The following is a 27,374-nucleotide window of genomic DNA, read 5'->3' as shown; positions in this document are numbered from 1 at the left end:
TGTCAATGTCAACTGTCACGACACTCACTAGCTAGCTAGGTAGACGTAGAAAGTACTATGTACTGATTATTTGCTCTTTGGCTAGACGTAAAGGAGAGCTATCTTTTATGGTAAAATAATTTTATGGTGAAATAATAGTTGGAAATCTCTCCGGTGGCGCTAGGGTAGCACCCGGACTTAACACGGTTCTCCTTATCTAGTCACCTCGGGCCTGTGCTTACCAGGCCTTGGGGCAAATCCACCGCTATAGGATGTATTTTCTGTAGTAAAAATGGGAAAAGTTTGCATCGTAAACGGTTGCCGAAGTGGGCGTAAGGGGAAAAAACAGAAAAATGTTACGAAGTCCGTAGCATTTTTTCAACCAACGGTCAGTATGTAATTTTCACTACACCTTATAAAACAAAGTACCCCGCCGCGTCTGCCTGTGGGTTTATTTGTATGTTTGCGATAAACCAACTACTGGACGGTTTCGGTTCTATTTTCATGCGGTTTTCACCTATCATTAGAGTGATTCTTGAGGAAGGTTTAGGTGTATAATTTGTTAAGCAGTGCGAAGCCGGGGCGGGTCGCTAGTTATTTAATAAAGTATTTTATTGTGATTTTTATATTTATCTTAATAAATTCACAGTTTCACTTCAACAAATCTTCATGTTTCTATTCATTCTCAGACTCCGGCGAAGTTAGAAAGCTGGAAAAAGTCATTAGGAATTGCATTAAAAACAAATGATTATGTTTGCCATCTACATTTTAAAGAAGAAAATATAAATATGTACGAAAAGTTAACTATTAAAGGAGAGCGCAAATATATTCCTACACAAAGAAAAACGCTTAAGGAAGAAGCTGTGCCCACGATTGAGCATCAGTTTATTCCCATTCCCGAACATGAACTCCAAGCCAATACTATTCACGTAGAGCAATCTTTTGAACCATACCCCAAACAACCTAAGGACGAGCAGCAACAACAAATCAATACCGAGCATCAGGAATTATCAGAAGATCAAAGTGATTCTAATAATTCAATGGATTATGAAACATTACATCAGGAATTATCAGAAGATCAAAGTGATTCTAATAATTCAATGGATTATGAAACATTACAACAGGTCTTTGTGGAACCATTGTTGAGTCAATATCTGGATACCGACGTAACAATAAATTCAATAGAGAATTTTAAAAGTAAGTTTCGGACATTTTCGTTGTTGCCGCCTTTTTGGCTACATGCAGAAAATCCAAATGGGCTGGAATTTATGCGAATGGATCCAACAACTCAGCAGATTAAACATCATATACGTTTAAATGATGATCTAACTATCACTGTAAGTGTTTATTAATGTAACAATATAATTAGGTTGTATGATTTGAATTTGTAACTAAACATAATTGCTATTCAATTGCAGGTAATTTTTCCCAATAAAGAACAATTGCCACTAAAGGAGAAAATTAATTTACATGACAACACCTACAATTACTTAAAATCTGTTGAAAGATGGCCTTTGTGCGTTGGTACTCAGATTGACGACAATAAGTAAGTTTTAGTAGATTGTTAACTAAGTGACGAACGCAGTGCGAGTATAGTCCGAGGCTGAAATGATGCCTTTCACCCAAGTTAAACACTACTTTTCATTACGAATACGAGGAACCTAGCCCCAAACTAAGCAAAGCTTCTACTATGTGTGTAGGCGATAATTTGCAGTAGTCTTATGAATATTCATACCATAATGTAACAGTTGTATTTAAAATAAAAGGATAACTCGTAGGCCTAATTTTAATTATATTTAACATTTTTTCATTAAAAATATTGTATGTAACGGTACATTAAATAGGTCTTAAATAGTCTTAATTCTTGAACCTATCCTATTAAAATTCGACTATGTGTATTTTAAGAAACCTGTTGAACAAAGCACTATTAATATATAAACAATGGCAGAGGAGAATAATAAAAGATAAAAACTAATTTATCTAATAATTACATCCATTTTCAGACTTTGTAAAGGTGTGATTGTTAGTGATGATACTTATGAAAAGATACAACAGGTCTTTACGGAACCATTGTTGAGTCAATATCCGGATACCGACGTAATAATAAATCCAATAGAGAATTTTAAAAGTAAGTTTCGGATATTTTCGTTGTTGCCGCCTTTTTGGCTACATGCAGAAAATCCAAACGGGCTGGAATTTATGAGAATGGATCCAAAAACTCATAAGATTAAACATCATATACGTTTAAATGATGATCTAACTATCACTGTAAGTGTTTATTAATGTAACAATAAAATTGGGTTGGTATGATTTGAATTTGTAACTAAACATAATTGCTATTCAATTGCAGGTAATTTTTCCCAATAAAGAACAATTGCCACTTAAGGAGAAAATTAATTCATATGACAACACCTACAATTACTTAAAATCTGTTGAAAGATGGCCTTTGTGTGTTGGTACTCAGATTGACGACAATAAGTAAGTTTTAGTAGATTGCTAACTAAGGGACGAACGCAGTGAGAGTATAGTCTGAGGCTGAAATGGTGCCTTTCACCCGAGTTAAACACTCTACTTTTCATTACGAATACGAAGAACATAGCCCCAAACTAAGCAAAGCTTGTACTATGGGTGTAGGCGATAATTAGCAGTCGTCTTATGAATATTCATACCATAATGTAACAGTTGTATTTAAAATAAAAGGATAACTTTGATTATATTTAACATTTTTTCATTAAAAATATTGTATGTAACGGTACATTAAATAGGTCTTAATTCTTGAACCTATCCTATTAAAACTCGACTATTTGTATTTTTAAGAACTCTTATTATGTACCTGTTGATCAAAGTACTAGCTATTTATACATAAACAATGACAGAGGAGAATAATAAAGATAAAAACTAATTTATCTAATAATTACATCCATTTTCAGACTTTGTAAAGGTGTGATTATTGGTGATGATACTTACGAAAGAAATCGACAGTACCCAAGATGTAAATCTTGTAGAAAGTTACGAAATATTTTGATGAACCGTAAATCCACTTCAACTCTTTTACGAAAAATGGCAAAAACGAAGAAGATGGATGGTAAGTCTTAAAGCCGTAACAGACTACCGTTCCGCGCCGCGACCTTGGTGCGGTTAAAATTTATCTTTCACGCTCCAACTTATAGCTGCATCCTTAACGCACGTACGGCGACCACCTTACACACTATCGGTACGTGCGCCCCACCGTATGAATTTATACGTAAAATAAATATTTTACCCCTTCCTCCTGTACAAACATTATATAAATACCTCAGCAAAATCAGCTGTTCTGCATATGGATTCCGATCCTCTACTTTCTTAAAAGTTACCTACACACTATTGCACCGCACCGCGACCTTGGTGCGTCGCACCCATAAGTGAGAGAGAGAAACAGATATTTCTTTCTCGCTCTCACTTATGGGTGCGTTTAAAACTTCATCATCATCATCATCATCTCAGCCATAAGACGTCCACTGCTGAACATAGGCCTCCCCCTTTTTTGGTTTAAAACTTAACTTTCGTAAATTTAGTTGAAGGTGCTATCTCCCTCTTACATAGCACAAAAGCTGTTAGGTTCCGACGTCGCGTCGCGTCCATAGTTAATTTGTGTTTGGTTTTGTCTATCAAATTGTAATTAAATGTGAACGCGCCTTATTAGTGAGAGACCGTTTTAAAAAAATAAAACTTAGGCGCAAAACGTGGGAAATGTGACCGATGTCGGAACTTAAAAAGCCACAAAAAAAAAGGCAGATGGGGACCCCCCCATACAAAAAAACCATTTTTTATTGTGACTGACATATAAGTACCTAAACCTAACCTACTTCCAGTTGACCTAGAAGGATGAAATTTGGAATCCAGCTCAGTTATTGTGTGAAAGCGTAGGAAAAAATCTAAAAATTAAAAAAAGTTATAAAATAGGGGGGGTCCCCATACAAAAAAAACATTTTTTATTGTGACTGACATATAAGTACCTAAACCTAACCTACTTCCAGATGACCTAGAAGGATGAAATTTGGAATCCAGCTCGGTTATTGTGTGTAAGCGTAGGAAAAAATCTAAAAACAAAAAAAATAAATAAATAGGGGGGGTTCCCATACAAATTTCTTTTTTATTGTGACTGACATATAGTACCTAAACCTAACCTACTTCCAGGTGACCTAGAAGGATGAAATTTGGAATTCAGCTCGGTAATTGTGTGTAAGCGTAGGAAAAAATCTAAAAATAAAAAAAGTTAAAAAATAGGGGGGGTCCCCATACAAAAAACCTGTAATACGCGCTAAACAACCGGCCCACGGTGTGTCGTTGGCGGCGCGTGGCACCACATAATTAATACAAAGAACAGAAGTAAAAAACATGCAGCGGAAACACAAGAAAAAACATTAAATCTCAATACCTGCCTAGTTTTCTTTACAAAAAGTATTGATATCCCATCAAAAACATAAATGTAAAAAAGGAGAGCCAAGTTCAATACAAAAATTATGCTTGGCTGTGGGGTGGGGTTCGCCGCAAAAAGAATGGAGATTTAAATGAGTGCCAAGTTCTATGCAAAATCCAAATATGTATTTATAGGAACAAAATAACATTATAAACAAGTATTAAACTCTATTTCTTTGCTTTATTGGATACCTATAACAATTGCTGTTATTTAAAAAAAATGTGAGATCTTAAAGTAGGTTAGATTTGGCTTGGCCAGTTTTTATCAGAATTACAAAATATATATGTTGAATAACTTTATAAAATGATTGATGTAATGAAAACTGGCCAAGTCAAATCTAACCTACTTTAAGATCTCACATTTTTTTTAAATAACAGCAATTGTTATAGGTATCCAATAAAGCAAAGAAATAGAGTTTAATACTTGTTTATAATGTTATTTTGTTCCTATAAATACATATTTGGATTTTGCATAGAACTTGGCACTCATTTAAATCTCCATTCTTTTTGCGGCGAACCCCACAGCCAAGCATAATTTTTGTATTGAACTTGGCTCTCCTTTTTTACATTTATGTTTTTGATGGGATATAATATATAAATATGTACTTAAATACATAGAAAACAGCCATGACTCAGGAACAAATATCTGTGTCATCACACAAATAAATGCCCTTACTGGGATTTGAACCCAGGACCATCGGCTTCACAGGCAGGGTCACTACCCACTATACTACTACATTTACTATACTACTATATTTGTAATAAAAAAATAAAAAGGTAAGTAATAAACGCTCTTATCGGGATTCGAACCCTCCTGCTTCATAAGCGGGGTCGCTACCGACAAGGCTAAGACGCTAAGAGAGTTAAGAGACCGTCAAAAATGGGGTTGGCCGGTGGAAGTTTTTAGCAGATGGCGCCATCATAGCTTGCCCTGTCAATCCCTAGAATTGTGTCAAATTTTTGTTTTTTTAATACCCTGGATGCCAGCCCTTTAAGCCAAATCTCATAGAAAAAACCGGGCAAGTGCGAGTCGGACTCGGGCACGAAGGGTTTCGTACCATAAAGCAAAAAAAAAACGGAAAAAAACGCAAAAAGAAAACGGTCACCCATCCAAGTACTGACCACGCCCGACGTTGCTTAACTTTGGTCAAAAATCACGTTTGATGTATGGGAGCCCCACTTAAATCTTTATTTTATTCTGTTTTTAGTATTTGTTGTTATAGCGGCAACAGAAATACATCATCTGTGAAAATTTCAACTATTTTAAAGTGTAATAAATTCGCATTCTCATGTACAATGTAATAAATTCGCATTCGCATTCTCTCTGAAACCACTGTTAGCTTAAAAACGACAATTCACCGTTTAATGTTGAATTTAAACAACCGTCCACTGTACCAGTTATAATAACTTTTCTTTTTGTTCCTCCATTATTGCACAAAAAAGTTCACATACGCGTGTCTCAAGCGGATGGCACTCGCGCACGCACTGGTCCCAACCGGTCCGAGATATCGTGTCCGTGAGCAGTGTCTATGTGTGCGTTGCTCGAGCGCGCTTTGTATGTAGATTGATTGGGGTCCCTTTGTTTCCCACAAAGTTTTAAGTCATAATGTATTGTTTGTCATATTATCGTTAGTCATAAAACTGAAACCGTTAACTTTTCAGGATTTTCCTAAGGTTATTCTATAGATAGGTTAGGTTAGGTTAGGTTTGTTTTATGGCAATCCTGAAAAGTTACGCGTTTCTGAGAAAAACCAATTATGACTAACGAAAATTCGGACAAACAATACATTATGACTTAAAACTATTTGGGAAACAATAGAGACCCAGATTGATTTCTGTACCTATCTGTTTTGTGGGCAGACGGACAGACGGACGGACAGCGAAGTCTTAGTAATAGGGTCCCGTTTTACCCTTTGGGTACGGAACCCTAAAAAGGGGCAAGCTATGATGGCGCCATCTATGCAAACCTTTGACAGTTGCCAACCCAAGGCCCCTACCTTTTCTGTTCTCTTTGACGGCGCAGCAACTAGTATCATTTCTCTCTCCTCGCTCTTTTAAAATGCCATTTGTCAAAAAAGGACAACCATACTGTTGACAAGGTGAACTTCAAATCAAGTGTTGCCTTTTTTGATGCATCCAGGCTGTGTATGTGTGCGTAAAAACGTGTATGTGTGCTCTTTTAGGGATGTGAAAAGTCGATTTTAATCATGTTATATATCGATAAATGCTACACAATGGAACGAAATAGCAATTAATTGAAGCTTCAATATCTTTGTTAAACATATACATAATTGAAATGCTAATGAATAATAAATATATTAGAATATAATAAAATATTTCAATTATTGCGGAACACATATCTTAGTAGGTGTTTATGTATTTTAATTAAATATCTGAACTTTCCCTTGGTTCCCTGCTGGGGCGTGACGATAAAATTGTGATCTGATAACCACAATAAAGAAAAAAAGCGTTTTTGTTCATTTTAGATATCGTCAAACCTTTGAAGTAAAATTAAAATTGTAAGAAATGTCGATAGTTTATCGATATGACTTTATCGACATGGCTACAGCAAGGTGGTGTTAAATTGTTAATCGTACACTAAACAAAAGTGGCAACAGTGACAGCTCGCTGAGACAAGGCCCCTACCTTTTCTGTTCTCTTTGACGGCGCAGCAACTAGTATCATTTCTCTCTCCTCGCTCTTTTAAAATGCCATTTGTCAAAAAAGGACAACCATACTGTTGACAAGGTGAACTTCAAATCAAGTGTTGCCTTTTTTGATGCATCCAGGCTGTGTATGTGTGCTCTTTTAGGGATGTGAAAAGTCGATTTTAATCATGTTATATATCGATAAATGCTGCACAGTGGAACGAAATAGCAATTAATTGAAGCTTCAATATCTTTGTTAAACATATACATAATTGAAATGCTATTGAATAATAAATATATTAGAATATAATAAAATATTTCAATTATTGCGGAACACATATCTTAGTAGGTGTTTATGTATTTTAATTAAATATCTGAACTTTCCCTTGGTTCCCTGCTGGGGCGAGACGATAAAATTGTGATCTGATAACCACAATAAAGAATAAAAGCGTTTTTGTTCATTTTAGATATCGTCAAACCTTTGAAGTAAAATTAAAATTGTAAGAAATGTCGATAGTTTATCGATATGACTTTATCGACATGGCTACAGCAAGGTGGTGTTAAATTGTTAATCGTACACTAAACAAAAGTGGCAAGTGGCAACAGTGACAGCTCGCTGAGACCCCGTCTCTATATATTGTAAGTCTATGGGCATTTTATGATTTTTATGGCTCGTATGCCAATGCCATGTTGGCTCTGATGTTTGATCTCTTGGATTGGATTGTCATTAGAAAAGAAAGTCGTATTGTACCTTTACTGTTTAACTAAGTTTTTGTTGTTGTGTCTTTAGACACGTGATTTATCTTAATAAATGCCACCGAGGAAAGTGAACAACAAGTTTAGGAGATGTCAAATATGTGGAATATGCTCTGGCTCTAATAGTGAAAATAATAAAAGGATCTTTATGTCAAGATTTCCCTTGGATGCAGACCGGTAAGTATTCCTTTAGATACTTTTAGCAATATTTTTGGGCTGCATATGAAACAGCAAGCAAAATAAATTAGATGTTTCATAACATATTTCATATCATTGTGAATTAGGGATTCTGCCTTAAATGTAGGGAATTTTATGACAACATGCAATGCAATATAATATTTATTCGAAGATTTTCATTGGTGTTTACCACCCATACATAATAGATGTTATTTAATACTTTCGAATCAAACGATTTTATTTTAACCTTAAATATAAAAAAAAAGTGTAAGTTTTCTGTTTTAAAGATTAATGTTTTCAGATGCAGGCAGTGGGTGAAATTAGTGGGAAAAGAAGATTTAGCATATGTGCCAATAGAGAAATTACATGAATTGAAATTTATATGTGGCAATCACTTTGAAGACAAGGATTTTAATAAGAAGAAAAGTCGGCTCATAAGATCCGCCATACCGTCTAAAAATTTTTATGATGATCCACTTCCAGATGACATGCTGATTGATTTTCCTAGTCATGTTTTTTCAAAAATATACATTCCCAAGAATCATGAACCTTCAGTGATACGATACAAGGGAGTTTCACAGTCCCAAGTAGACACCATTGCTGGACCTTGTAACTCGGGTAATTATTTAAGCTTTATTTGGCCGTGGTACCTCTTAAGGTCTGGCCTATTGTATTACAACTTACTAAAGTATCATTCTATAGAACTTGCTAACAATGTTATTGTAAATAAAAGTCACTAGTAAATTTCTTTGACAATTTCAATATGGCGGTTTGTTTATATAGTTCCATAGAATGACACTTCACAGTAGAGCGTCATCACTAATCCAGTGAGCTTGCTAAGGCTATGTAAACTAAACCCGCTAAACCAATCTTATTCTTATGTATTGATCAGGGGTGTGAGGAAACATAGCAAAGGGCTACATCTCTGGTGGAAACAGACTAATCCAGTGATCCTTGTTATCCAAATTGCCCAGACACGGGTGCCCTGCCGTTGATGGTCATGATGGTTTGAATTTTCTCCGCCTAACAGTGCCTTCGAAGTGAAGTGCAAAAATATGAAGCATTACTTGTTGTTTTTGCTATTAGGAATTTATTTCCATGGTTTATGATAGTTTATTATTATTAAAGTAATTTATTTGCTAATTTATGTGTTTTATATTGTGATTCAAGCAAAATGTTATTGTCAGTTGTCCATCAAATAGATATATAGGCCTGCGTCTGTAGCGCTGTATAAACAAGCGACAGATGTAAATATATGATGATTCCTGGCAACAATACAATAAACTGATCATTCAATAAAGGTAAGTGTGGCTGCAGGGTATCTAAGTGCTCAGTGTGAGTTCTATACATTTGTAACAAATTAATAAGTAGCCAAAAAAATGAACGTTCAATAAACACAAAACAAAAATGTGTGTCTAGTCTATAGTCCATATATCGCACGGTGGTATTGGTATGGCGTGGACTTCTGGCCGCCTGGCCTGTGGCCTATTTTATAAAGCTACAAGTTACAATTTACAAGCGGAAGTCTCTTTCTAACCCTATGTGTTAGAAAGAGACTTCCGCTTGTAAATTGTAACTTGTAGGTTTATAAAATAGGCCACAGGTCTGGTGTGGTGATTCGGCGGTTCCGGGGCAACCTGCCGAACGAATCCTACACCAAAACCGACGACGAAACGGAGCGTATATTTTCAAGTGACATTTTAGCATTTTTTTAGCATATTTCAAAAAACTTTGGCACAACTTTGGCATAATCTAGACATAAGTCTAGATTTTCAAAATCCGAGTTGGCAACACTGCAAGCCAACTGTCAGTCATATTGCTTTGCTTGTCTTGACGCCTTGCTTGTGTTACTCGCGTATTTCTTGGAGTTTAATTTTCAATAGCCTTTACCATTTTCAAATACAATCAAATCTGTTAAAAACATATAGTGACTCCATAGATTTTGTGTAAATGCCGCCGAAAATCAAGACCTTCAAATGCGAAATATGTGGCAATCGCTACACACGCGATGTTTCCAAAAAAAGAATGTTCATGGCGAAATTTCCGTTGGATGAAGACCGGTAAGTATTGCTTTAGATACTTGTAGCCTTATTTTGGTGTAGCAGGCTATAAACACATCGAAAAGTAGATATTTCATATCCATTTTCGTTGTCAACTAGGGATGTACTACAAGTATCGATAACTGCAGCTTTGTTTGTTTATCAATGTAAATAATATAGTAAGATGAGTGAAATTTCCTGATAGAGTTTGACCAAGAAAAGTCTGTAGCGAGTTTGATAGCCCACGCGGTGCAAGTGTTATTTTAAATAACACATGCACTGCGTGGGCTAGGTATTAAAATCGCTGCAGACTTTTCTTGGTCTAACTATCTTGCATGCGATATGACTTTACAGTCATATCCAAACGCGTCCAAAGTTAAAACGGCCGTTTTTGTTTTGAGTTCATAGCGACGAATCCAGCAACATAAAAACTAGTTTGATGTATTCAAAAGGTACTTAAATACAACATACAGTACGTAGTGGCCCCCTTTTTTAAATATGTTTCTTTAAATTTAAATTATCACGATTATTTAGCAGTGGCACTAGAGTTGATGGGCTCTTAAAGATAAAATGTTTTTAGATGCAGGCAGTGGGTGAAATTAGTGGGAAAAGAAGATTTAGCATATGTTCCAATAGAGAAATTACATGAATTGAAATATATATGTGGCAATCACTTTGAAGACAAGGCTTTTAATAAGAAGAAAAATCGGCTCAAAAGATCTGCCATACCATCAAAAAATTTACATGCTGATCCACTTCCAGATGACATGCTAGTTGATTTTCCTAGTCATATTTTTTCAAACATTATCAAGAATCATGGACCTTCAGTGATACAATACAAGGGAGTTTCACAATCTCATGTAGAAGCCATTGCTGGACCTTGTAACTCTGGTAATTATTTAAGCTTTATTTGGCAGTGGTACCTCTTAAGGTATGGCCTATTGTATTCACTAATCCAGTAAGTTCACTAAGGCTACGTATTCATCAGAGGTGCGAGGAAGCATAGTGAGGGGCTACATCTCTGGTGGAAACACAGTTTAATCCAGTGATCCTTGTAATCCCAATTGCCCAGACACAGCTCTGACCCTAATGGTCACGGCTAACAGTGCCTTCGACGTGATGGTCAAGAAGGTTTGAATTTTCTCCGCCTAACAGTACCTTCGAAGTGAAGTGCAAAAATATGAAGCACAAAAGTACTACTTTATACATCATGGATGTTTTTGGTATTTAGGAACTTGTTTCCATGGTTTATGAAGATGATTAAAGTAATATGTAGATAATCTGTCTTTAATTTATTTGCTAATTTAAGGGTTTTATATTGTGATAGAAGCAAAATGTTGTCAGTTGTCCATCAAATAGGATATAAGCCATATATGGTATGGTGGTATGGCGCGGACTTCTGGCCGAAGGGTGTGGTGTTTCGGCGGTTCCGGGGCAACCTGCCAAATCCTACGCCAAGTCAGACGACGCGACGGAGCCACGCTGTTATGTCGTCTCCCAAATCTAATGTTTAAGTTGTCTTTGAAGTTAAATTAAATTCAAATAATTCCAGCTACTACTTTGCTAGGTATTTGCTTTTTATTTGTAGTTTTTTTTTGTTGTTTTCTTGTATTCTTATTTTGTAGTTTCACATTGCCTTGGCTTTTACTGTAATGCTGTGTCACTTATTTGAGTAATAAATAAAACAAATGGTATTTGTATTAAGGACCTCGTTTCGTGACTCAATTTTTAATTAAATAAATATATATTCGACCACTTTGTGCTTAATTGTAGGTATATTTAGTAGTAGTAGTAGTAGTAGTAGTAATCACTATTGTACACAAAACAGGTTTACAAAAATAAATTACAGTAATGGAAGTACATAGGCGAATTTATTCCTATAAGGGATCTCTTCCAGCTAACCTATATTTGGAGCTGACTGAGCCAAAAATGTCATTTGCGATGATAACCTCATTATTAACGGTATTAACTTTTGTCTACAGGTACAACTGATACTGGTACGAATAAGACTGCAGCTGGATCCATACCACAATTAGAACAGGCTGAGGCCCTCTCAGACCATTTGTATTATAAGAAACAAACACTTCCAGCGCCAGTTGGTAAGTCAGTGCAAACTGCAAACACCTCCTTGCGTTATCCCGGCAATATGCCACGGCTCATGGGACCCTGGGGTCCGCTTGGCAACTAATCCCAAGAATTGACGTAGGCACTAGTTTTTACGAAAGCGGCTGCCATCTGACCTTCCACCCAGAGGGGAAACTAGGCCTTATTGATGTCTGTGAAGTTGGCATATCAAAGTCTAGCATATCACGTTTTTATTGGAGTTCTATTACCATGCACCATAGTTCTAGATAGATAGACCATAGTTCTAGATATAGTGTTCCTGATACTTTTTAGCAATAGTTCTGGCGTTTTTACCGTGAAAACCAAACTATGGAATTTCACAAAATGACACTAAGTTCACACACTATCATATCATTTTGTTACAAATGGGGTAAAATAAATATGTTAGCCTCGAGTCACTTATGACATAACATTTCCACAGAAGAGTTCAAGTGCAATAAGGTTCCTATTATCTTATATATATTTCAACAGAAATTCTGATAGAAACGTCCTTATTGCAGATGAAGCATAAGGACCCTTCTATAATGTAAAGCCACATATTCTAAAGAGTTTTTTGTCTACAGAAGTGCAACCTGCAACGAAGGATGGAAGTAGCAAATTAGACATTGATCTAGCGACTGATGATCCGATAGAGACAGACGCAGACGCGTTTGACAATGACTCGCTGCCCTCGCCTGTGCCAGGTTAGTTGATCAGACCAAATTTGCCAGTAAATAAGAACAAAAAAAACTATACTCATCCTTTTCTTTTGGGTGCTAGCACCAGAATCTAGAATCATACTATCTTAATCTTTATCTTAAAATATTTTTTACCAATAAAGAAACTGAACTGAACTTACACTAGTACTAGTGTAAGATAAAGATACCTAGTATGATTCTCTGTCTATGTTTGAAATGAGACAGTTCTTGACAAACTATTATATATTTGATATTAGAGTAAAAATTATTTTCGTTGTCTTGTCTCTGACCACTCTGTCACGCTTCTATTTTTGTCTTTCATCAAATAAATAAAAAAAGTTGAGTGCTATTGCATGTCTTTCTAAAATCTTAACTGCAGATTATAATTCTCTTGAGAAAAATTAAAAACTAATTTTCACCCCATACAAAAAAGCTCCACTCATTCACATTTTTTGGGGACAAAAGCACAGATTATATAATAGTTCTTACGAACAGATACTTATCTCTCACAAACCAAACGCAAATACCTACTGTTTTGATACCTACACAAAAATACAATAGAGTGACCTTCAACGCGCCGCTCCCCGCACCGTGCGCACCGGCACAACGCTAGGGTTGCTGACGCTTAGAAATGATAAATAAATACCTACATAAACAGCGGAGTGAAATAAAAGGAAAGCTAAATCTTAAATTATACCTAATATTCCGATTATGCGTTAGTGTTTGCGAAATAGTCATTTTAAAAGGTCATATGTCCCTGCACTAACCGCAGTGTTTACGCCGTTTTATAAACTGCGCAATAATCCCAGCAAGAATTAGTTTTAAAACTTCGTGTAATTTAAAACCAGATAGAGATTAATGTTACACAAAAAAGAAAAATAATAGAAACACCATGAATACAGGTAATTAATTATAAGTTAACCAGAGCAAAAATGAGTAGGCACTTTCCGGTGTAAAGTTAACTTACTGTCGTTAAAATAAACATTTACCAAAATAAATTAAAAATTTGGTACCTATTTCAAATAGATAGATATCTAAAACTATACATTTGTCATACATAATAAACATTACATGTTTAACTAATTAAAGACATTCAATAGTAGGTAGGTACCATGGTAGGTAGGTAGGTATAGGTACTACGTAGCTTGTAACTATCGTAAAAATTGACAATGCGGCGCGCGGTGACGTGCGTACGTGAGCGCGTGTGGCAACCAACTGGCTTGCTTTTCTACCGTGAACGGGAGCAGATTCGTAGGTATAAATCCGAGCTCGCGCGGAGAGTTCCATAGGCCTGACAAAAGACAAGACAACGAAAATAATTTTGACCTTTTATTTCTCTATATTCTTCTAAGGCCCAGCCGTAACAAACAAAATGAAATTTTAACCTATAAAGTAGTTGGTTTTGTTTTAATTAAAGGAAAAAAATTATTATGTATAAGGGATATTTTTTATTGTTTCAGAGATTGGCGAGACACATGAAAACATTTTCTCGTGGCAGAAAACAGAGTTGATAGAAGCAGGTAATGTATGTTGCTATTAACTAACTTCACATTCTCTTTTGACTCATTCTCATTCTTGAAGCAGTGGTGGCCGAGTGGACCTGACGCCTGACTTTCAATCCGGAGGTCGCGGGTTCAAATCCTGGCTCGTACCAATGAGTTTTTCGGAACTTATGTACGAAATATCATTTGATATTTACCACTAGCTTTTCGGTGAAGGAAAAACATCGTGAGGAAACCTGCATACATCTGCGAAGAAATTCAAAGGTGTATGTGAAGTCCCCAATTCGCATTGGGCTAGCGTGGGGACTATAGCCCAAGCCCTCTCGCGCATGAGAGGAGGCCTGTGCTCAGCAGTGGGACGTATATAGGCTGAGATGATGATGATGATGATGATGTAGCGTGTGACAGCTTTTGTGTTTGACCCGGCGTCAAAAGGTAATGTTAGTATGTCTCACGATAGCACAAAATAAATAAAAGTACTAGGTACAGAAGACTCACTCACTAACAAAACGCGTCTGTTACGATCAGGACAGGTATAGCCGCTAGGTGGCGACAGCGCCACGAGCGGCTTATGGCTAGCCACCAAAATTGGTGTGGAACGGACAGTGGCGGATTTCCCATAAGGCACAGTAGGCCCGGGCCTAGGGCGGCAAATTGTGACAAAAAATTCGCTGATGATAACAAAAAATAACTCAAAATTAGGCCAGGCAACGAATTCTCAAAAAAAGGTACCTATAGAGGGAAATGCCTGAAACACAATTTTTGACTTTGTACCTAACTTTATTTGGACTATCTAGGAGGTGAACATATCAAAAGTCCCCGGCCGTAGCCCTTGAGCCGGGGGAAGAGAGAGGTTTGAAGGTCACATTTTTGAGTTTTTCGCTTATATCTCAGAAACTATGCGTTCTAACGACATGATCATTATACAAAATGAAAGTTGGTTAAATTTGCTACAAGCTACAATTTTTACGATATCTGGAGGGCCCTCCACATCTGTGCGCGAATCGCGGCGCGAAGCCGCGAACGCGAGTGTGGCGTCGATTTCGCACAGTGTTGACGCCTTCGCGCCTTGTTCCCCGTTTATAGGGTTCCGTACTTACCCCAAAAGGAAAAAACGGAACCCTTATACTCGTGCGTCTGGCTGTCCGTCTGTCACATCCTATTTTCTCCCAAACTGCTGGACCAATTAAGTTACAATTGGCACACATATGTAAGTTTGTGACCCAAAGATGGACGTGTAACGTGTAACGTAAATAAATGAATTTTAAATATGGAGGCCATTTTTGGGGGGTAAATGAGAAAATTTAAAACTAAGTTTTTCAAACTATATCGTGTTACATATCAAATCAAAGAGCTCATTGTAAGAATCTCAATTTTTTTTTATAATTTTAGGATAAATAGTCTAGCAGTTATTCAAAAAATTGGCAAAAAAATGTTTTTCGTTTTTCTTTTTGAAATTTTCTGAATGTGTTTGTAGGTACATGAAAAGTCAATGTTATTGGTAAAACTGTCACTTAAAATGAATAAGTATTTGCTTATTTTTTTCCTATGATCACGTCACAAGGACGTATAGTTTCTGAGATATAAGGTAAAAGTACGCTTCACCGAACGCTCAATATCCGTCCGTACCACCGAATTTCTTCTATTTTAGGCTATAAGTCGATTATTTACAGCTGATATTTACTTGCGTATTTTTTTTCCACGAGTTAAATACCTATCCCTTCCACTATGCCTCAGAGTCGGCCAATTTGTCCCGCAGTTGGGAGGTGGCAACTGATCGAAACGGATCGTTGCTGCCGATTGCCACTTTGTATGGGCAACCTTAAAGAAATCGGTAAGAAGTTGCGTATATTTCTTAAGGTCATAAAACCTTTTTAATTTATTTCTGTGTTTCAAAGTATGGTTTTTCAGTGTGACTACTTAATTAGTTTGTGTATTTTATAAATTTAATTAATTTAGTGCGTAGTCATATTATCAGAAATTAAGCTTAATGTGAGTTCGGTGATGAGTACACCGACAATTTGATTGGAAGGTATTATCGAACAGCGTCCGGAATCAGGGAAAGCGTATGTTTTTGAAATTATTTTTTTAATGGTTGATTACGAACTATTTAGATTAACTACCTAATTTCACAAATAACTTAATGTATTTGTAATTTTATGAGCAATTGCCGAACAACAATAACCTATATAGATTATTATAAAACTGCGTTTGAAATGTTCATGTTTTACGACTTTTTGGCATCAAAATAAGGTTTTTGGCAAGACTATTATCAAACAATAATTTTAGATATTTTACGTCAGTATTAGCAAGAACTTTATACATGTACGGTTTTGTAATGGATTCAAGTATTAAATTTAATGATAGATTTGTAGTTATACCACATTGATTACGATTTAAATACTATTTTCAAAATCCATTCGCGAAATAGGTTCCACATATTTTCCATGTTTCGTTCACCGAACGGTCGTTCGGTGAATGGTACCCATGGTCTCTGCTACCGAACTCATGTTTGCGTTGGCCATGTTTCTATTCGACGTTCATGAGAATATCATCCTTATTACGATAACGGCTAGGTCGATATTTATATGTTTATTTTTTGTGACCATTATTTCAATGCCAGCGCTTTTGCGCCTTGTTTTGCATTGGACGCCTGATATTAGTCTTGGAATGTGGACAAAAAAACTGAATAGGATAATAAAAATAATGAAGCAATAATATTTTATACAGGGTGGTCCAAACCTAGATGTCCAAAAATTTTTTTTTGATTCCTCTCGTCGTGGGCGATTGAGATTTTTTAAACTTTTATTTTTTGTTATGAAATTCCGGGGTTCCCATACAGGGTGGCTAAAAATTAACTACATTCCCATTCCCAGGGAGGTTTTGGGATTATACTGAGCAACTTTTACTATGGGACCAACTCCGAAATCGTGAAAAAAAAATTACCCTTCCATAGAAAATGGACCAGCCAAAATTTATGAAACAGCCAAATTTTTTTATACATATGCGTACATGTTTTATAATTGTTGCGTACCTTACTTACTGACTTATTTTTCAAAAGTATTTTTCAATAAAAAAGACACGTCAAGATCGCTTACCATCTTTATAATGCTAAAAAACGAAGCATAGTAGGGATTTAATAGTGAACTACTGAAGTTTGAGCACCACTCAACACCATATTTTCATACAATTATTTCCTAGTTCGGTAATGCGGGCTCCCTATTTGGTATAATGTGCAAATCACGTTTCCTAGTTCGGTAAACGGTACAAACAAGAAAATTGGAAGAAATTACTTTAAAAATATTTTTAATACACGTCCAATCATTTCAGTAATTTATAGGTATGTTTAAATGAGGTCAAATTTATCTTTGTTTCTATTTTAGTATTGAACATATTCGTAAGAAAATATCAGAACTAATAAAAAAATGAAACGTAAGTTTAGGGCTTAAGCATTCGGTGAAGCGTACATTTACCTTAATAAGCGAAAAACCAAAAAATGTGACCTTCAAACCAAACCCCCGCTCAAGGGGACTTTTTATATGTTCACCTCCTAACGAGTCCAAAAAAGTTACTAACAATAAGTAAAAAATGTGTCCCAAGCATTTCCCTCTATAATATATCTTTTCGTTGCCTGATCTAAATGTAGTCAATATGCTGGGTGCTGATGCTGAGAAAGGGGCGGCTACAAGGCTTGGGGCCTAGGGCGGCAAAGACTGCAAATCCGCCACTGGGAACGGATGTACTTTTAACTACCTGTTGCAAAGCGACGAAATCGCGGAGTGAGCCACGCCTGACGATTAAATTTGCTATATTACATATAGATGTTCCCGAAGCCCCGACGCCGGTTCCAGAGAAAACCAAATTACCCGACGACGTCGTGACGCTGTCCTTGTTTTGTGACGACAGCGCGCCCATACAATCCGAGCCCAGTGCACCAGGCAAGTTACTTCTCACAAAAGGCACAGAGCAATCTGGCATTCAGCCATGATTGAAAATTGTGTAGATATATTTTAAACGACTGTTAAATTAATCAAATTAAATATTTTTAACTGAATGTAGACAATTATAAACGTTAGTATTTTGAAAATAAAACTCATTTTATACCTTGAATAATAACAAGTATATTACTTAGAACCTACTTTTTTCGTATGAGTTAAAAACTATAACTCCCGTGGTAGTAAAATGTACTTTACCCCCCGCTGCGTGAAATAACACGCTTACCGAGCAAATGTGATGAAAAGTATTATTTTGACTTGTAGTTGCAGCAGTTACTGAAGATGTCGAAGTCCGGTGCAAGGATTGTGCAGCAGACATCGACGGGTGAGTGTCCTTTTAGATATTTTCACCACACCAGCACGGAAAGGCTTACTTTGCACTTTAAACACTGATAGCAAAGTTTCATTTTATTCAAATGTGAGGCAAAGTAATCAAATGCATTTTTGAGTTGTTTACTTATCTTTGCTGGTAGAACTTTGACTTTTAAATGATGATTTTGGATGATAAATGTTTAATATCATTCCTTTGGATATGATTTGGTTTGATATTTTACATTTAATATTTGCTTCGGGTTGGCGTGGTGAAAAATTTTGTGTTTCACTCGGGAGCAAATGTTGTTTAAACCTCGTGCTTTGAAACCCTCGCAACGCTCAAGATTCCAATTTTCGAACTCGCTACGCTCGTGGTTCAATTTTGGAATCTTTCGCTTGCTCGGGTATCAATATTAGCACGAGCGCTTAAACAACAACTTTGCCCGCTTGTAAAACAAATAACTATGCCCATCGACACCCCATACTTTGATAAATTATGAAAGCCCTTGTTACCAACATTGAGGCATAGAAATAATCTTATCGAATTAAAATGACTGCTGTTGCATTTTGGTGGCACATACCATACTTGCTTTTAACATAGACGTATTATACTTACTTTTCTTTAGGTTGGTATGATTGGTAGTAAAACGTCAAACGTCATTTGAATTGTCGTGAACGTGAAAATACGTGGTTATTTTTTATTGTAATTGGTAAAATAACTTTAGCTGTTATTTAAATGGGGGCCAAATCTTTAAGGAAATGTGAAGTTTGTAGTGGGTGTGTAAGAAGACTAACCACTGACGCATTTTTGGCCAAATTTCCAACTTGATCCGAACAGGTCGGTAAACTGATGTTTGTATGCAATATTTTCATTTTTTACTTTGAGTCGTTAACAGTTACTAATTTAATTAGTTTTAGTCGTGTACAATCCATGATTAAAACGAAAATATTTTGTGAATAAAGTATTTTTAACCCTTTACCGCATATGGGTCCAAATTTGGAACGGAATGATATTATCCTCGTGGATTGATATAAGCGTCATCTATGTTACTGAACTTGTAAGAGGTAGAAACTATGAATACTACTAAACGTTTTCTGTACTCGATACAGCTTCTAACTAGTTTGTGGTCCATATGACATTATCATTTCCACCGACGTCCGGCAATTTTACATGCAAGTGTGATTGACTACTTTGTAATTAGATTTTCGTTGTTATTTTAAGTGCAATAAATAAATTTCCAGCGTCGAGTATTAGAAAAATAAATGCCGCGAGATTATACGGTAAAACATGTAAGCATTTATATTCAAATTACTATGTATGATGTCGTGAAAGTTTGTTCCTGAAATGGAACAGTATGCGTTACAAGCTAGAAGGATTGGACTAATATGGAACATTATGCGTTAGTGATTTTTTTGTCAGTTAGACAAATATGGAACCTTATGCACTCAGGCTTGCCAATAAAAACAAAATAAAGAAATAGCTTGCTACTTCATTATTTTATTTGTATAAAGATAGGTACGTTAGCCGCATTGTTAAAAATCTGTAGAGAACCGGTGACAGCTGGTAGCTACAGATAACCAATAACGATTAAATTATTTTACTACGTCAATGACAAAGAAGCATACGTTCCGTATGGTGGTAAATGGCTACCATGACCTAAACCTAACCAAAAATAAGTATGAAAATAATAAATAGTTGTTGAAGATGTAAGGGTTTTTTTTTAACTTACATTTCCATACATATATTGCATACAGTTCCAAATTTGACCAGTTTTATAATCGGGCTCCGGTTAGCCTCTAATACATCAAGTACCAAATTTGGAATAAATTGTTATTTGGTATTATTTTTAGTTGGGTCGAATATAGATTTTTTTCACAATTTTTTTTATGTTACATTTACAGTGTTTTATTACATATATTTAATTCGGGGAGAATAAAAAATCCATGCGGTAAAGGGTTAAGTAAAAAACTAAGTAACCTATGACACGAATAGTGTACGACCAATTTTATCGATAATCTCTTTATTTCAGATGTCGATTATGGGCAAAGCTGAGGAAAAGGAAATGAGGATTTGGCGTATTTATTTACCTATTCAAAAGCTGAATGGAAACAAGTTCATTTGTGGAAATCATTCTCCATCCAGTGCCTTCAATAAAAAGGGACCAGATTAAAAAAGAATGCGCGCGAATTCAGCATATTGTAATATGCCTACTTGAATAATAAACTATGTTATTTTTATCATGTAAAATAAAATTGTTTATATATATATAATGTTCTTTTATTTTATTAATAGGTAGTACAGTAGGTAAATACAGCAGCACGTATCGCACATTTATCGATATCGATAAACAGTAGGTACTGGAAGTGTCGAGCCCTAGCGTTGTTTTTTTTGTGTTGGTAGTATTGTGTGGTTTTTCTTTTTTTAACAATTATGGCCTGGATGCGAGATCTTTAAGCCTGTATTTGGTGTGTTGGGATATGTACGTTCATAATTCGGTTCGAGGATTGTTCGAGAGTGCCGACTCTTAAAACGTAGTGATTATATGCTCTTTGTAACTATTATGCAACAGTTTTATAAATTTTCATCGAATTACGTTGCCACTCATGCGGAATAAAATGTAACTTTCTCATCAGTTTTTTAAGAGTACATAGAGCCCTAAGAGGTGTAGCGAAAAGAACTATAATCCTTAGAACGCCACACTTTCGTGGCGCGTTATTGTGAACCTTATCGGAATGCATTAAGGTTTATATTGGTCCGTAGCCGCGCGCGTCAGTTGACGTCTGTGGTGGTCAAAGGGATAATAGCTTTGTACCTACAATACAATACAAATATTCTTTATAAATAATTTTGATTGCTCACCAATATGAAAAAGAACAATGACATACAAATTCGGTTTAAAGATTTAAAAGCATGCAAGCAAATTAAGCATAACTTAAACTATGTGTGTGGTGTTTTAACTTTAACTTTGTATTTGTTACGTGCAGGTTTTCGTTCTGGTGCGTGCAGTGCTTGTGCGGTGCGCTCTGCGTGGCGTGCGCGGCGAGCGAAGCGCATTACGCGCATTACGTGTTACGCTCGCCAAAGGGGGCCACACAGGTCAGTACCTACCACGCAACCTATAGAGACCCTAGCGTCTTCGTCGGCGTCTAGTCAGCGCTATGAAAAATAGTGTCGCTGTGCATTTGCGCCAACATTACGTCGATCAGCAGCATAGACGGTGGCTAAAAAATAACTGCATTCCCGTTGTCAGGAAGGTTTTGGGATTATACTGAGCAACTTTTACTATGGGATCAACCACGAAAGACTTACCCTCCCATAGAAAATGGACCAGCCAAGATGTATGAAACAACCAAATTTTTTTTCGCGATTTCGAGGTTGGTCCCATATTAAAAGTTGCTCATTATAATCCCAAAACCTCCCTGGCAACGGGAATGCAGTTATTTTTTAGCAACTCTGTATAGACTCCCCACACTAGCGTCTCCGGAGCGTCGGCGTAGCCAACTCTATGGCTGCTGCTAAACGCAACGTTGGCGCAACTGTGCAGCGACTCCATTTTCCATGACATGAAGAGTGAAACATGAGAAATTACTTTTTTTTTTCAGAACCAAACGCAGGCAGTATTGGCGGTGATACGAAAACAACTGGTGATGGAAAACTTGCTAACACTCTACGAGACTGGTGAAGATGGGTATGTGTTATACATTTTTATTTAGCTTCATTGTGAATAGCTTTTCTTTGTAGATCAGGATCAAATATGATTCAAATTTTTAACCGTCTTCAAAAAAAAGAGGAGATTCTTTTTTATGAATGTTCATCGATTATTATTATTGTTCAGAGCCCACTGTGTCCCACTACTGGGCATAGGCCTCCCCCCCCTCTTCATTGATTACTTACTTCGCTGGCTCAGCGACCCGAAGTGGATCTTGGCCTCCGACATTAGATTTCGCCATTCGTTTCTGTCCTGTGCGATCCGACGCCATTCAGCCGCTTGGATGTCACACAGGTCTTTCTGGACCTCATTGGTCCTTCATCGATTATTTATGTAACTAAAATTTAAATCACTTCCTGGTATTTGATCCAGTTAAAATTGTGATAACTTCCGTAATTCCGATGATAATGTAATGATATGGTAACATGGCGGTGATCTGATGATGCAGTCGGAAAATAGCCAAAGGAACTCTTCGACGGATGAGGGATGAACACAAACACATCGAGTTTAGTTTCAATAGAAAGCTCACGAGACGCACTATAAGAAGTAATTTGACAGTAACTTGTTTATACACCTTTATTTAGTTTCACTCCGTATAATTATACAATTGGACTAGAAATAAAGGTGTTATTTCAGTGTAAAAGTGGAAGTGAAATATGAGCCGGAGGAGCCCCCGTCGCCCTCCCCCGCGCCGCCCCCCGACCCGCTCGCCGTGGAGGAGCCCCCCTCCCCCTCCCCCGCGCTCGCCGTGGAGGAGCCCCCCTCCCCCTCCCCCGCGCTCGCCGTGGAGGAGCCCCCCTGCCCCTCCCCCGCGCTCGCCGTGGAGGAGCCCCGCCCCCGCCCCGGTGCCACAGTTGAACAGGTACTTATTGTTAGTCCGACAAGAAATTGTAGAAAATTATTGAGGGCGCCACTTTCTACGTAACTGTCACAGTTTTGACGTAAAATGCTTAAAAATGGCAACAATTTAGTATGGATTTTTTTAGTTCTATTTTATTTATTTTCTACTATTTTATGTCGCCTGATGAAGTCTACGCTCCGACCTACTCGAGCCCATGTTCAAAACCCCGAAAGCTTTCAACTCGAGCTCTCTAACCGCTTTGCTTGCCTAGAGAACTTGGCTTCAGTGGACGAAATCAACGACGGGCTAGTGGAAACTGTCCACACAGTAGGGTCTAAGTTTTTTAGACCCCGCCGTAAAGATAGACCTCAGAAATTGACCGAGCAAACCTTAAACCTCATGGCTGAACGACGCTCGCTACAGTTGCAGTCTCCCGATGACGCGGAGTCATATAGGCAGCTCAATAGACGTATATCTAAGTCCTTGCGACATGATCTGCGTCTCTTTAATACTAACCGTATTAAAGAGACTATTGAGCGAAACCAAGGCTCCAAAGTGTTCGCAAAGGACAAGTCTATTGGGCAAAGCCAGCTGACAAAGTTGAAACGGGAAGATGGCAGCATAGCGTCGAGCAAAGCGGAGGTTTTAGGTGAGATCGAGAGGTTCTATGGACAGTTATACACTTCGATCGCAAAGCCCGTTGACAGCTTGGTAGGAGATCCAAGAGCCAAGCTGTCCCGACATTATACCGAAGATATCCCGGACATCAGTCTGTACGAGATTAGGATGGCCCTGAAGCAGCTTAAGAACAACAAGGCGCCGGGCAAAGACGGAATCACTTCAGAGCTTCTGAGAGCGGGTGGAACACCGGTACTTAAAGTCCTCCAGAAGCTCTTTAATTCCGTCTTGTCCGAGGGCATAACGCCTGAAACATGGAATAGAGGCGAGGTGGTGCTGTTCTTCAAAAAAGGTGATAACAACCTATTGAAGAATTACAGACCCATCACGCTTCTGAGCCATGTCTATAAGCTGTTTTCAAGGGTCATCACGAACCGTCTCGAACACAGACTTGATGACTTCCAGCCTCCCGAACAAGCCGGTTTCCGAAAAGGCTATAGTACCATAGACCACATCCATACGCTGCGGCAAGTTATACAGAAGACCGAAGAGTATAACTTGCCATTATGCTTAGCGTTTGTGGACTATGAGAAAGCCTTCGATTCGGTGGAAACATGGGCGGTGCTTGAGTCTCTTCAGCGATGCCATATTGACTATCGGTACATCGAAGTGTTGAAGTGTTTGTATAGTAACGCCACCATGTCGGTCCGAGTACAGGAGCAGAGCACGAGGGCGATTCCATTGCGAAGAGGCGTAAGGCAGGGAGACGTTATCTCTCCGAAACTGTTTACTGCCGTAATGGAAGACGCCTTCAAGCTCCTGGAATGGGAAGGACTTGGCATCAACATCAACGGCGAATACATCACTCACCTTCGGTTTGCCGACTATATCGTAGTCATGGCAAAGTCGATGGAGGAACTCAGCATGATGCTCGAATTGCTCGATGACCTCAACCGAGTTTCACAACGGGTGGGCTTGAAAATGAACATGGACAAGACGAAACTTATGTCAAATGCCAATGTTGTGCCCATCCCAGTCTCTGTTGGGAACTCGGTACTCGAAGTTGTTGACTCGTACATCTACCTAGGACAAGTAGTCCAATTAGGTAGGTCCAACTTCGAGAAAGAGGTCAACCGCCGAATCCAACTCGGTTGGGCAGCGTTCGGGAAACTACGTAATGTCTTTTCGTCCGACATACCTCAGTGCCTCAAGACGAAAGTCTTTAATCAATGTGTGTTACCAGTGATGACTTACGGCTCCGAAACGTGGTCTTTCACTATCGGCCTCATCTCAAAACTCAAAGTCGCTCAACGAGCTATGGAGAGGGCTATGCTCGGAGTTTCTCTACGTGATCGAATCAGAAATGAGGAGATCCGTAGACGAACTAAAGTCACCGACATAGCCCACCGGATTAGCAAGCTGAAGTGGCAATGGGCAGGCCACATTGCACGCAGAGAAGATGGCCGATGGGGTCGAAAAGTGCTCGAGTGGACACCACGGACTAGCAAGCGCAGCGTAGGACGTCCACCCACAAGATGGACAGACGATCTTGTTAAGGTCGCCGGAAGACGCTGGATGCGGGTCGCTTCCAACCGGCACGTATGGAGGTCCAAGGGGGAGGCCTATGTTCAGCAGTGGACGTCTTATGGCTGAGATGATGATGATGATGATGATTTTATGTCGCACTATACTATGGGGATTTACAGAAAACGGGAAAAAAATCGGGTACGTGACGCTATTTTTTTAACACTTCTGATAAAGCTAAGAAGCCGATATTTGGCAATGATAACGTTTGATAACTTAGCTTTAAATTCAACGGTATGTAATGCCGATTATTAAGGTTATGGTGGTAGTCTGCCATACGCGTCACGTTCCTGACAGAGTTGACATTTTTTGTGGAATACAATCCAAAAAATTCTATGAAAGAACTGTACGTTATGTTATTTCATTAAACTTTTAGTGCCAAGGGCCCGCAAGTCGGATTCATTTTGTATAGGAAATGGGGCGCTTGGCACTGGAAGTGTTAATTTTATAAAAATGTATAATGTATTTTTGAATTAAACGTTAATTATAAGATGTAATGTTTTGAAAAGATGTGTCCTGCCGCTTCCATATTGAGATACCCACCACCAATTTAAAAGGGGTTTGAATCTTCTCTGGCAGAAGTGTATGGTTAGAGCCGGTGGTGTAGCTTTATTTGACGTTCATAAAAGCTCGTTGCAATATGCCTTTTAATGCCCCGATAGCTAAAAACATAGTCTGCATTTAAAAATGATTCTAACTTTATATCTATCATTCACAGCGTGTTGACGAGGAAACGAACCAACATACTGTCAAGCGACTTCGACAAATCGACCCCCGAACGCGCATAATAAACTCCACAGTTCAAATGAAACGGAAACTCTTAAAGGTCCCAGTTGGTGTTCTAAGAAGACTCCAAACAGACCACACACCTAATTCTGACGTTTTGAGAGCAAAAGATATTATCGCCACTACTAGTAATGTCAGAGCGTCACAACAAAAACACTCGCCTAATGTTCTCAGAAAAGACCAAAAAGTTCAGAAACTTACTATTGGCGATCTCAGACCAGTCAAACTGGTCACTTCTAGCAATATCAGAGAATCACAAGTTCTAATTTCCACTGCTAGCAATCTCGGAAGATCCCGAAATGTCCCAATAAGATTGCGAACAGTTCAGACGCTTACTGCTGGTGATCTCAAATCACAAGGTGTCGTACAGGCCACTACTAGCAATTCAAGAGTGTCACAAGATAATGCAAATAGGCCTATGAGAGATCCAAGTGAAATGATACTTCGAACGGTGACTTCAGAACGTGAGTAGTTTTTAATATGTGGTACAGATTTACATAATTGTTTTCCATCGTTATTTTCTCGGAAACGTTCGTATTTGTCATGCTACTCCAGTCAAACTCAGTACTTTTTGTACCGACACCATAGTCTAGGAATCCTCTAGACGGAGTTAAGAGCGATTATATCATGAAACCGATGCTGCCAAAAATACGGGGGTGCGGGGGACGAGGTGAGCGAGGTTCCGTGCCGTGATTGGTTCGTTCAAAGACACGGACGTCGCACAAAGACGCTTTCGACTCGAAAATGGAGTAAAACTACCGTATTTGTGGCAGAGAGGGGGTAGAGCTACTATGCTCAGTCTGGAGAATGTCTTTTCTGTGACCGACACTGACTGAAATAGCAAGACATGTTCGTACGTTTCCGTGAATAGTTGAATACATATACAATACATCTGTACCTACCTTTATCCCTTTAAACCCGGTCTCATATGATCGTAAGGTTTAGATTACAGTTAAATGACAATTTTAACACATGTCACAATCAAGTAATCACTACACGTTATAAAACAAAGTCCCTCGCCGCGTCTGTCCATTCGTGTGTTTGTATGTTTGTTCGCGATAAACTCAAAAACTACTGAACGAATTTTTCATGCGGTTTTCACCTATCAATAGATTCTTGAGGAAGGTTTAGGTGTATAATTTGTTAACCCGTGCGAAGCCGGGGCGGC

General features: G+C 37.9%; 2 protein-coding genes across 2 annotated transcripts; both read left to right on the top strand.

The window, feature by feature from the left end:
- The first annotated feature begins 55 nt into the window (after window positions 1-55).
- LOC134675659 (uncharacterized) lies at window positions 56-23,271 on the top strand. Its single transcript, XM_063533989.1, has 15 exons — window positions 56-367; window positions 669-1,316; window positions 1,398-1,525; window positions 1,983-2,247; window positions 2,330-2,457; window positions 2,910-3,064; window positions 12,040-12,156; window positions 12,745-12,864; window positions 14,319-14,378; window positions 18,182-18,298; window positions 18,620-18,680; window positions 21,653-21,764; window positions 22,271-22,356; window positions 23,014-23,197; window positions 23,254-23,271. The coding sequence occupies exons 1-15, from the start codon at window positions 272-274 to the stop codon at window positions 23,269-23,271; spliced, it is 2,295 nt and encodes a 764-aa protein (XP_063390059.1). The 5' UTR covers window positions 56-271.
- On the top strand, window positions 7,736-9,457 carry LOC134675560 (uncharacterized). Its single transcript, XM_063533840.1, has 3 exons — window positions 7,736-8,018; window positions 8,320-8,636; window positions 8,911-9,457. The coding sequence occupies exons 1-3, from the start codon at window positions 7,897-7,899 to the stop codon at window positions 8,916-8,918; spliced, it is 447 nt and encodes a 148-aa protein (XP_063389910.1). The 5' UTR covers window positions 7,736-7,896; the 3' UTR covers window positions 8,919-9,457.
- Window positions 23,272-27,374: the final 4,103 nt, after the last annotated feature.

This window comes from Cydia fagiglandana, chromosome 22 (assembly GCF_963556715.1).
Source record: "Cydia fagiglandana chromosome 22, ilCydFagi1.1, whole genome shotgun sequence".
NCBI classification, from domain to species: domain Eukaryota; kingdom Metazoa; phylum Arthropoda; class Insecta; order Lepidoptera; family Tortricidae; genus Cydia; species Cydia fagiglandana.
Note: the sequence above shows the minus strand (reverse complement) of the source record. Positions and strands in the feature narration are given on the sequence as shown.